This window comes from Neodiprion pinetum, chromosome 3 (assembly GCF_021155775.2).
Source record: "Neodiprion pinetum isolate iyNeoPine1 chromosome 3, iyNeoPine1.2, whole genome shotgun sequence".
NCBI classification, from domain to species: domain Eukaryota; kingdom Metazoa; phylum Arthropoda; class Insecta; order Hymenoptera; family Diprionidae; genus Neodiprion; species Neodiprion pinetum.
Window position 1 is genome coordinate 36,441,988 of NC_060234.1, and position 12,762 is coordinate 36,454,749.

General features: G+C 40.3%; 1 protein-coding gene across 7 annotated transcripts in view; it reads left to right on the forward strand.

Annotated features, from left to right (window-relative positions):
• The first annotated feature begins 2,070 nt into the window (after positions 1-2,070).
• LOC124215144 (Regulator of eph expression) overlaps positions 2,071-12,762 on the forward strand; it is a 125,197-nt gene continuing 114,505 nt past the window's right edge. For 2 of the 7 annotated variants that reach the window (XM_046618175.2, XM_046618179.2), the window contains exons 1-3: positions 2,548-4,014; positions 4,599-5,271; positions 6,154-6,226. In XM_046618175.2, the coding sequence (XP_046474131.1) occupies positions 5,206-5,271; positions 6,154-6,226 (139 nt within the window). In that variant the 5' untranslated portion in view covers positions 2,548-4,014; positions 4,599-5,205. Of the gene's footprint in view, positions 2,257-2,547; positions 4,015-4,515; positions 5,272-6,153; positions 6,227-12,762 lie in introns of those variants that run through there. The other 5 variants (XM_069134126.1, XM_046618176.2, XM_046618177.2 and 2 more) reach the window with 5 other exon arrangements.

Sequence of the window (12,762 nt, forward strand, 5' to 3'; positions counted from 1 at the left end):
GAGAGAGTAAAAGTCGGTGTGCCATTGGCAGCCATGCACGTAGGTAGAGGATATCCGAAGGGGAGACCGCGTCGCTGCGCGAGTGTCTCGAAAGGACGCGGTCGACGCGATGACGCGACTTAAAGAATGTGTGAGATTCAAAACAGACCGAGTGTTATCGCCGAAGGGATACGCCGGGAAATGTCACAGCGCGTGAAAACGCGTTCGTTTGTTTTTTTTTTTCTCCATCATCAGAAAGCTAGGAAGTGCACCAAGTGAGTAACGACGAGTGCCTCCCCCTCCCCGGGCCCCCCCCCCCCCCCTGCTCCCGACCCTTCCAGCAAGTGCGGGCGAGACCATTTTCGGCCGAGCTGCGCGCATGCAGCCCGTCTTAACCCCCGAGCCGCTGTATCTCTCTCTTCTTTTCTCTCTCTCTCTCTCTCTCCCTCTTTCTCGCTCCCTCTCCGTCTCTTCTCCTTGCGTGGCGAAGTGGATTCTCGCGAGAGACAGGGAGAGAGGCTGCGAGCCGAATGAATACGCGGCTCGATCGTCCGCTGCTGCTGCTGCTGCCTTCCCCCCTGCCCTGACATAGACCCATTCCGCCGGTCGCGTCGCTCGATACGTTTACAAAAAGTAAAAAAGCCTCGGACGGTTGCGGGACGGGCTCAGTTTGCCGGATAAATACATATCTCGGTGGGTTCGTTTCGTCGGGAAATTGTATGAAAATTGTCGAGGTGTGGTGGCGGGTGCGATACGGCTAGCCATAACCTAGATGTGCGCACGTCGAGCCAGTCCATTGAGCAAAGTGAACTACCATACTCGCGCCTACGCGAGTCACAAGGTTAGTTACGGTTCAGTCGGGCCGACGAGAACCGAAATCAGCCGAAGTCGGCCGAGCCGTCCCGCCACGCACCGAGGTATCCCGAGTCCCGCGAAAAAGGGGCTGGAACCTCGAGCCATTCGTACTTTTGGGGTAGGAAAAGCTGGGGGCAGGCATCCCCTACGTCTCGTCTTATCACTACGACGCAACCCCTCGAGTCTCCTCTTTGTGAATGGGATACGTGTCTTGGTTTTACGTTCCCTTTAATGTACTTATAGCCAAGCTACCTACCAGTCGACGCGTACGCACACGCTTATATATACCGCGGGATAAATCAATGGTTATTCTCTATTTCCTCTCGTTCTTTGTTCGCGTTATCTTTTCTCACCGAAATCACAAGTTGTATAAATATTCCACGGTATTCAACCGAGGCCAGCTTTGTTGTACCGGTCATCCGTTCGAACGTACACAAGTACTTGACGATTAGAATTATTTCAAACATAATCTTTTGTTCGCGGATTTTGTTGCCACTTTGTCAAACACCTATTTATCGTCAATGTTTTACTCGAACCGGTAGATTGTTCTAAAAACTTGTTTTCCGTACGTTTTAAAACAGTATTGTGTCGAGAGTATCGATCCGTACGATCGATACGTCACGGAGCGAGGTAACAATCCTGCGACTCGTTGCGAAATATGAAAAAATATATTCGATTCGGTTCAATTTCCGTACCGCTAAGCGTACCGAGGTTTAGCAGGACATTGTCCAACCTAAAGTTGAGATGTGAAAATTCGTAACCGTGAATCCAACATGCCGTATATCGAAAAGCAAGAATCATCATATCGCGAAGTCACGTACGTTACGTACCTCCGTTCATTAATTCGATCGCTACGAAATAAAACTAAAAATTCCCATGATTTCTCAACAATCGTTATTAAATCACGACCGCCAGCGGGAGAGGTAAAGGTCTTCGAAAGACAAAACGCGCATCTCCTCAAGACCAAAATCTCTCTACAACGCGAGGAGCCAAAGGTTCGAAGGCGTCCTTCGCAGAAGTTTTCCGCGTAACGTTCGTCAGATTTCCTTCCTGCAGGTACATACGCATCTCTCGTCGGACCGACGGAACGCGACGCGACCGTCGCTCTCTCGTCGTGTTTACGCCGCTCCTCGTTTTTCGGCAGGCAGGGAGGGTGGGAGGGAGCAGATCGGCTGGTCCCGAAGGAGTGGGGACGGGACGACGCGCCGTTCGACGCTAGGTTCGCATCGGTTGGCGCAGGCAGGCGGCAGGGAGGCTCGCTCGGCTATACTTGGGCCAGTCAGTCAGTCAGTCAGTCAGTCGCATAGAGGAAGTGCCGGTGGCGAGGCGGTTCGGTAATACCGGACGATGCGACAACGGGCAGACGACGAAAGGATGGCTGGAAGAACGGGCGGGCGTTCTTCGCGCGCGTTCCCGAGGATGGTATGCCTCTTCTAAGCATGCCCCCCGGACCCGGTTTATCCTCCTATTGACTCGGCCCCTCGTCGCGGTGTTGTCGTCATTTTCTTTCCCTTCTTTACTTTTTCACTCCCACTATTCACCGTTCCGCATTCTCACGTATCCATCCTTCCATCCATCCATCCATCCATCCATCCACCTACCTGACCGTACGGAGTTTATTAACGTGTGTCGAAGGAGATAGCTAGATAGACGGGGGACGGGGGGCGAGGCGGTGGGGTCTGGGGCGGGGGTGGGGTGGGTGGGGGGAGAAGGACGACCGTAGTGAGTAATATTTTGTGCGGTGGTAGATTGTTGTAATATTATGTATACGCGTACGATAAAGTGTCGTTCGATTGTGCGCTACAACGGCTCCTGATTACAAGTACGTTAGGTTATACGTACGCGCTGTTTTTACAAACAGGTGAAACGTTTCGAGGTGAATAAACTAATGAAAATAATAATATTGATAATACATGGTAACGATACGAAGATGTAATACGAAAAATAAATAAATAAAGAAAAAAGTGATCCGATCGGCGGAGAGGGAGAGGGAAGCTCGGTCAACGAACGACAGCGAAGTCGTCTCCACTGCACATTTAATTAATCGGGATTAAAATTTCGTCCGAGAAACAGGGGCGTTTTCACTTTTACAACGTAACGTAACGCTTGTGCGCGTGTGTGTGCGCGTGATTGCTCGTTACGGTAAAATATTGTTAATTCCCAGACGACGAAGAATCATCGTCACCGTTGGCATCATCGACAGCAAGCAGCTTCTTTGTGCTTGTTCTCATTATTCCCGTCAAACGATGGCTTCGTCGTATATACCAGTGTTTAACGCAACGGCGGCAGCGACGCGACGATGCGATATTGTAAGCCGACTCTGAACCGTTAGAGGCTGGGATCAACGACGCCTCGCTCCTACGGTTTCGTTTCGGAAAGAAAGGGGAAAAAGTAAGAAGAAACAAACGACAAGCTGTGACGTATTTTGTTACACGCGTCATACGACGACGAACACGTCCGTTCGAGATGGAAGTAAAGTCCTGTTGCTCCTCTGGCTTTGTTCCGTAATTTTTCTTCCCATCGGCGACGACACTGGGCGTCGAAAAAACGATGAGAAACAAACGGCAGAACAGGAACAGGCACAAAAAACAAAAAAAGGAAGACATACCCCGGCCACCCTCGAAACAGGACGATAATTACAATCTAATCCGTGTAACACGTCGGCAATCGATCCACCCTGTTTAACAATAAACGATACGCAAAGGACGCCCCATGAAAACGATGATACATCGCGGTCACTGCATCAACGCTCCTCGAACGATGAACACGATGATAAACGATACAGCCAGAAGTTGCAATCTGACGCGTATTTTGTCCGACGTTGGATACAAAATAACGATCGAATAATAGTTATTTTGACGATAGAAAGTTTGAAAAACGACAAAGAAGTAACAAGTAAAAATCAACAAACAGTGTGCGCCAGAGTAACGTAAAGCTGAAAGACTGATCTCTACGTAATGTCTGGAAAAATGAGAGAATAAAAAATTAAATGAAAACTGCACAATTTCGCTACGCGGGTGAAATCACGCGAAAACTATACAACACAGGGTCAGGTTTTTTTTCGGTGAATGTGCGTGGTGGGTGGCTTGTGCTCGCGATATAATATAATTCGTGTAAAAGTTGGGTGCCTGTGCCGCATAATAATAATACCGAGTATCAATCGTTACGAAGGCGAAGCCGGTTGGTTCCTTATTTACTTGCACACTTGTTTAATGTAAGAGGATTATTAGCGAGCAGCTGACCGCGCAGCAATTCCCTTGCCACATCCTAATATCTTTGTCGTCTTCGTTACGCCCGAGAGTCACGCAAACGCAAACGCAGAGAGAAAGAGAGAGAGAGAGAGAGAGAGAGAGAGAGAGAGAGAGAGAGAGAGAGAGAGAGAGAGAGAGAGAGAGAGAGAGAGAGAGAGAGAGAGAGAGAGAGAGAGAGAGAGAGAGAAGAGAAAGAGAGAGAGAGCAATGGTTATTCCGTAACTTTTGTCGGTGTTCGGGCGATTTCTTCTCTCTCCCCTCTCCCCCCCCCCCTCCGCCCCTTCGATCTTTTTTCTTCCATTTTTCTCCCTTCTTCTCCACGTCGAGCCTCAGCCGAGCCGAGTAACAGTTTTTCTTTTTATCTCGCTCGCCACTGTTACTTCTACTCGGACGCCCGTATCTTTGCTGCACGATAATAATTGGATCATAGAATCAGATTGAAATATATATAGATACATATATATGTATATATATATATATATGTATATTTATGTATATGTAACTGAACTAAAGATAGACGGGACAAGGAAAAGATAATTATTATCGGTGAAAATTAGTACGAACCTAATATGATGATCGGATGTATGAACTTCCGACGTATTATGTTATGATACGTTGTGTATACATGTTGTTACAAAGCTGCTGAAGAGGATTGACTGATTGACCGATTGATTGATCGACCGATTGATTGATTGATTGGTTAATCGATTGTACACTCATGTGTATACCTATCTATTTATCTATCTATCGACTTATCTATATACACGTTTAATATACCTATGCGTACGATATAAAGTATCTGTAATCTATTGAAAATTATGATGAAGTAAAATCGAAAACGGAAAGAAAAAATAAACGAGAGAAACCGTTGACCGGATGTAATAATATACGCGATGCGAAATGGAATAAACTTTAAACACGTAGATAATAATTAATATTTGGCACCGTAAATACACACGTGAAGGGTGAAAAGGAAAAATCAATCGTTAATAAAAGAACAAAAGAAAAAGATTTATCTATACATACATACAAACAAACGCAAACATACTCCCATATACGTATATAAAAATATATAAATATCAATTGTGGTGGCAGTGTATTGAATTAAAATTAGTGAATTATGCTGAAGTTTTTAACGCACAAGCTACGAACTCACTCGCTGAACGAGGACCCGAACCAGGAGAAGGTGAGTTAGATTTAGAAACGTCATTAATAATACGTTAAACCTACCAAGATGGGGTAAGCGTACCAGTTATTGACCTTTTTTCGTTGTATCTCTTCAATCCTTGGTTCTAAAGTGACAAAAAAAATTAATTTGTCGTGTATAACCCTTCATAAATTGGCTTTAATCATCGAGAAGTTCACAATTTCTGCCGTCGATATGTAATTTTGAAAAATAGAAGGGTCAGTAACCGGGGTACACTTGCCTTCCTCCTCCGCTCTTGTCGTTGCGCGTGAAATTTCCCTCTCATTGTCGTCAATAAACATGACATCACAAGAAGATAAGCTCGGCGACCCTCATTACTCTACGATTCTTTCTTTCATATTCCATGTTGAATCTGCAGGCATGTGCATTAATCTTACATACGCGATACGTCCTTTAATCTATGCGAGTACGTTATACGTACGTGTGAATAGAGTACATACGGTCTATGTGTATGACAAAAGATACGATAGCGCGTGCGCGCGACAAGATTCGAGAGAGAGAGAGAGAGAGAGAGAGAGAGAGAGAGAGAGAGAGTGTGGTAACCTTTGCCTTGCGAAGGTCACTACCGGTGACTCGTGCCAAAATGGCTGCTACCGGTGCCGCATTATAATAACGTTACGCCGTCGTGAGTGAGTTAGCGGGTGGTTACTGGTTATGCATACAACAACGCTAGTGGGTTTGCCAATTTTCACGCTACTCGGAGGGGATGACGAGCGGAGAGGGGGGGGGGTATTAGACAACGCCGATGCGCAACATCGATATTACACGCGTGAATGATATAACGGTGATTTTTTGTTATCTCGTTATCGCTCGTTGCATGATTATCAGATTGATTATTAATTCGTGTGAATATATTTTCAGAGCGACGATGATCACGACTCGGGAACTGAGTCCGACGATGAGCTGCAGGTCGGGATCGAGGAACCTTCCAGCTGTAAGTCTACAATTTTAATTCGACTGTCGAATTTATTTATTATACGTACATTATACCGCGTACTTCAATTCTTTCTATACTTGTGTAATACAGTATGATAATGTGTGTGTGTGTGTGTTTGTCATGCATTCCTTCCAATCGAACTCTACGATGGATTATTATTAGTATTATACGTAGTGATCTTTGCTAATCGGGTAAATTTAAATATTATATATGTGAGAGATTTTCAAAGTTTTTCATCCTTTTGTATGTCAGAGGGAACAGAGAATTGATACACAATAGAAATTTGGATTCAGGTACATACAATGTATAAAGTTTATAAAGGAAGAAGGAATCGTTATCAACGAAATCGTACGAAATTCAATGTCGCGAAAACTTTGAGGAAAAATATTTCATTAGCTGGCAATTTAACGTTGTGAGTCGGCACGTGACTGACATCGAATATGTACTTTCCTACTTTTGGCGTGTTACAAGATCTCTCTTGTTATTGTACGTTCACGTTTCGCTGTAATGTATTCACAGTGTACCTCATTATACACGTGTAAATATTCACTTTCAACTTAATGTCAAGGACGTTCTCGCGTAACGACTTTACGTTGAAGGATATATATTTTTTCTTTTTTTTTTTTGTTTTCTTCCAATCTTTTTCTTATTACCCAATCTCGGTTCTTTCTTTTATACTTTTTATTTCTCTCCGCATACTTGTTGTACGAACGGCGTGATTCATATAATATAATACCGTTGACAAGCTTTTGTCTTCATACTCCGGTTCGGCGTTGGTTGAAATAAGAGACGCAAACGAACGGATGAAATTAAAACACTGAGAATAAAAGTAAAAAATTTTTTAAAAAATAGCAAAAAAAATTACAATTAAAAAAAGAAATCTACTAATTACTCGCTTCCCTTCATCGCGAGAGATTGCTCTGCGACAGAAACGTGCACTGTACCTAAAATATACACGATCCCTTTTCTTTTATCTTTCGCTCTGTCATGTCGGCACGAGGTTCTAAGTAGGTAACTACAACTGTAAAGTTTTGCCATGGCTGCTCCGATGCACTTTACTGCAACGTGATGCTGCTGCTGCTGTTGTTCTTTTCAAAATATTACAGGGATCACCACGACTTTCTCTCCCTCAAACCTTCCAACTCTCGCTACGCTCTCTTGTTATCTTTCATTTCCTACGCGATATTTATTTTTATACGACGTTTCGCTCCGTTCTCGTCTCCGTTTTCTGTACATACATAATTATATTACAACCTTGTTACATTCGAACTTGACCTCGTTTCAACGATCTTTCAAGCAACGAAACGGACTTTCGCTGAACCCAATGGCGAAGCTGAATAAACTAAAAAAAACAAAAAAAAAAAAAACCGTACCGTCACTAACGAACAGCGATATAGTATATTTATATTCTCAATGAAATTTTTTTTTATTTTTGAACTTTGTACCGCAGCACCAGATGTACCTGTACAGGGTGTAAATAAAATTATCAGTCACCGGTTAACAAGATGATTCTCCGGGTAACTATCGGTAATGACCTGAAAGACATGCCCTCGGAAAATCGATCGGTTTTTTAATTTTTTTATTTTTAACCACTACGAATTCACCGTTACGAATTTTGGAATTCTACTAACTCTAAACTTTATTAATTCTATTTGACTGAGATCAAAATCATTGAAATCCGGTAACTCGTTCTCGAAATATCCTCGGACGAAAAAATTTCATCTGAAAACTATTGGAGGTGATTCTCTAAACGTGATTCTTTTTTTTCTCTGAAAACAGAGAAGCGGGAAGTTTAAAAGTTTCAATACTTGTCAGCTAATTATACTTTATTTGCTCCAATTTTCTGTTTCACAACGTCAGCGATGTAGGTACTGATATTCGTTGGGTGTCGTATGTTTCATTTTGTTTGTCTTAAAGGTCATGATTCATGGACCAGAGAATCGAAAAATTCGTTTGTCGTACCGACAGATGATGAGAATTCACTAAATAATCGCGCAATCGGGTGTAATATCGATTTGTAATTATTTCCTATTTTTATCGATTTTTTTTAACACGCTCAACAACATACTCGCGATCCATGATTACTCTAAAAGACGTTTTTTCCTCTCGACGAGCAGAATCTTTCAGGATCATTAAATTTTTTGACCCAATTTGAGCTTGATAGTCAAGATCAAGATCAATTTTGCGGGGGCATATCTTTCAGGATCTTCACCGACATCGATCTGGAGAATTTTCGGTAAAATGGCGACACATAATTGTCTTGCACTCTGTACAATTTAATAATAATTAATCGATTCGGGTCTTTGGAATGTGATTTTCTTTGTTTCACGTTAGTATATACTATCCACAATCCATTCGTACTGTACAAATATACATATAACAACGTGAGTTATTCGCAAAGATATGAAAAAAGGACATTAAAAAAATAATTAAGTAAATTTAGAATCGCCTATCTACGTAACGTATACGGTGTAGAGTGCGAGATTACGAGTGACACGAGCCAACTGCTAATAATATAATCTTATCTCGTGTACCGTTTGAAACGATAAAATGGAAAAATAAGGAAGCATAAAGTAAGGTTGAAAAAAAAAGATATAATTTACGTGAAATAACTCGACGATACGTGTGTAGTATGCGCCGTAAAAAAAATAAATAAATAAAAACAAAAAATAATAATAATTTTGTAATTTTATCCCGTTGTATAAAAAATATCGGGAAAACGATTGAGATTATTTTTAAACGAATATTTGGCAAATAGAAAAGTATCGATGCGGTGATTATTGATTGAATTGTTATTTATTTATTAATTTCTTTTTACTTTTTTCATATCTTGTAACAAAAACATTGCAAATAATTCATAAATCATATCGCGTAGAGATTTATCTCTTTTTTGACGAAACATGTATTCAACTTTATCGTCGTTCGTTTTACGATTATTCTGATCATTCGGAATTTACAGGCTGCAGATTTTATTCCGTTATTATATTCAACAACGATAAGTTTCCCTGGCAGTACAAAATTGTAATTGTAGTATGACGCTTCAGGCGATTCGTGTTTACGTATACGCGTATACCCGCGGAAATTATGTGTTCCTGTATTACTCACGTTACAAACTCTCATTTCCGGCTATCATTTTTCTCTTTCTTTTATTTACTCCCGATTCCAGGAATCTCTGTTTTTCACAATTTTTATATATATACATCATACATCTATATATATATGTAATTATATATAATATGTATATTTCCCAGGATTATTATTATCATTATATCATTGATCCCAGGCGAATTTCCAACGCGAATGTAGAATATTCGTGTATATATGCATATGTAATGGTCCTTCCCTTTATTATTGATTACGATTGACAAATTACGCCCAACCCAATTGTCTTACTTTGAAAACAAAGACCTATTTTATTAATTGCGTTTAATTTTTATTTTTTTTTCGTTTTATTTAAATTGTAAATTCTTTTTTTACTCAATGTTTATTACTTAAATTCTCATCATAGATGATATCGTTAATTGACACGTGATTCTCCCGACTGCCGTGTAAAGCGATTCTTATCGTTAGTCTACTTGCACGGAGCGCGGGAAAATTCAAATTAAAGAAATACACTTTGCATACATATGGCGTTTATACCCGTATGTATGATTATGTCGAAGTATTTTGAGTTTTGATCGGAATTCAATACGAATTAAATGCTGGACGCGATCGCGATTATTTCGATGATAAATATAAGTGTATTGTAATAAAATTGAGAAAATTAAGTAGTCGATTAGTGACTGGATGATGACGATGTGCACGCAATTATCATAATAGCGCGCTCGTTTTCACTGCAGGGATAGTTCTGGTTTTATTGTTACACGCGTAGTAATAACAATTATAATATGTACCAGAGAGGTGTGCGTATATATATATATACGCATATATATGTATATATGGTATGTGTACTCCAGTTGTTACTATCCTACTCGGTATAATACGTATTATAACGCTTTAACGCGTGTTAGAAACTATAAATCAAGTTGCTAAATAGTTATAACGCGTTTTGCGACTCGTACAACGTCAGGTTACCTAGACACTGTACGCGCTATGGAATATCTACCTAATTGCATATTATCTCGCCCAGAATTGTTGACAAACACGACGTTGCAAAGGGAGACGAAGTCGTCTAGTTTCACGAGCACGACGTTACAACGTCACTGTAACGATGCGCGTACGAGGGAAAATTTGGGGAATTTAGTCTTATTCAAATTTGTATCAGACATTTTTGTCGTAGAATCAAGTTGAAAAAATCAATTTTTTTTACGTTCAATCCAAGATGGCCCCCCCCCCCCCGCCCCGAAGGCCGAATACTTGGATTTTTCATCGAAAATCATTACTGCGCCACTTTTTTGCAGGGTAAAAAACCCTTATTGATTGTACCGTGTAACTCCACGCCGCGCCGTTTCGATCCAGGACTCTGCAGACGGATGGAATCCTGGCGCAGGTTGCGAGGGAAGGATACGGCAATTGCCGCACCCGGGGTCAAGGGCGGTTGCATGCCTTACACTTCTCCTCCTCCTACTCAGGTTCCTCGTTTCCACCTTACACTCCTCGGTATCCGTGACGCTCGTTTCTCCTTCCTCCGTTCTCCTTTCTCCCGTCTTCGCCTTGTTCGTTCCTTTACTACCTACGTATTCTCCTTCCCGCACTATGTTACGTTGGTGGGTCAGGTTATGTAATTTTTTTTCCTCGTCGCATATCGCGTTTCACTTTTATAATACATCGCACTCATCTTCTCCACGCACATTATACATACACGTATGTCCGTATAAAGTATATGTACTTGGTGTGTACTTCGTATTAACCTTGTACGTACCTATAGTATACATATATACATATACATATATCATACCCGGCACTTGAGATTCAACATGGTGTTACACAAGTAGGCAGGCATTGCATTTGGAGGAAAAAAAAAATTGATGTCGCGAAAAAGCATCTTTTTTTCCCTCCCATTCAATTACTGTTATTATTCTACACTTTCCTACGTCCTATTTATTTATATTTTTACCAGCTTTATACGCGAGGTATGTAGTTATACGTATTATTTATTCGAACAACAAGCTGCAGTATAATAATTTATTTTAGTCAATTTTCTTTTATTTTTCACTGCTAAAATTGAATTTAATTTTTTGTGTTTTGCGGTACTTGAACAAATTGCAATTCATTTTGTGAGGTCTTACTCGTTTGTTCCTATGAAAGTTTTCCGACGAATGAGTAGGGAAGAAAAATTTTTCCGTGTAAATAATTATGGCAATTTTCTGCCGAGTTTACGTACATCTATCATTTATTATGCACGCTGAGGTTGTGAAGTTTATTCTCATATATACCCATATATGCATATACATGAGTGTGTGTGTGTGTGTGTATACACACACGTGTAAAATCTTGCTGCGGAAGATCAGAGTTTGAGTATATAAATTTTCAGATTTTTTTCACAAGATTATTAAAAAACGTTCATGAGATTATAACAGATCGTACGTTGTGTGGTTATAAATTCTCGAAGAGAATTCACTCCCAATCAGTATGCTTTGGTTGTATGAAAATTATTTTCAGATCTGTCTATCCTTGTATAATTTATTGCTAAAATCCCGGACATATGTATGCAGTGAATTACGAAAATCACGATCTTCTTTAACTGTATCGTTATTCTCAGTTTCCATTATCGATAATTATTTCGTTATACCGCCTCATATCATAGTTTTCTATTTTCTTTTTTTGGAAATATCTCCTTGTAAAAAAAAATTAACCAAAAAATCTGATCAACTCATCGTCGTTATTGTCCATCTTTGATACATGAAAATACAAAACGCGATCCGATCCAGCGATAAAACTTTGATTTATGTCACGCGGTTTGTTAAAATATATTCTCATATAGTCGCCTACCTCTCATTTTACGTCAGGATAATACAAATTTTTCGTACATAATGTACGACATACAAATATATGTATGTTCCTTTCTTTTCTTCATTCCGATGAGTAGAAATTTTTGCAACGTTGCAAATTCTCAGCAGCTTTATATTTGGGAATTTTGTTTCTTCTCATTATTCCCTATCGTTGGAATATGTACATAAAAAAGAAATAGAATAGTGAGAGAGAGAGAGAGAGAGAGAGGAAAAAAATTTGCAGAGTTATCTAAACACGCGAGTTTGCTTTAAATTGTCCAACTTGCTGAATTACATTTTATATACCTATGCGTTACATATGTACGTAGATACTCGACATACATATGTATGCATGCATAGACGCCAAATCGCTTGCAGGATAGTTGACCGGAAATTACGAAAGTTATTATACATGTATACCTATGCTACCTAACTTATACGGCAAAGTAGAAAATTTTCTCCTTTTCTTGGTAATACACATATGCATTATGTTACATGTATAACGATACTTAATTATGCATCGTAAACGCTGCGTATATTATTTACGAAAGACAATGAATGTGGCAATGATTATAATCATCGATGATGAACGTCATCGCAAGA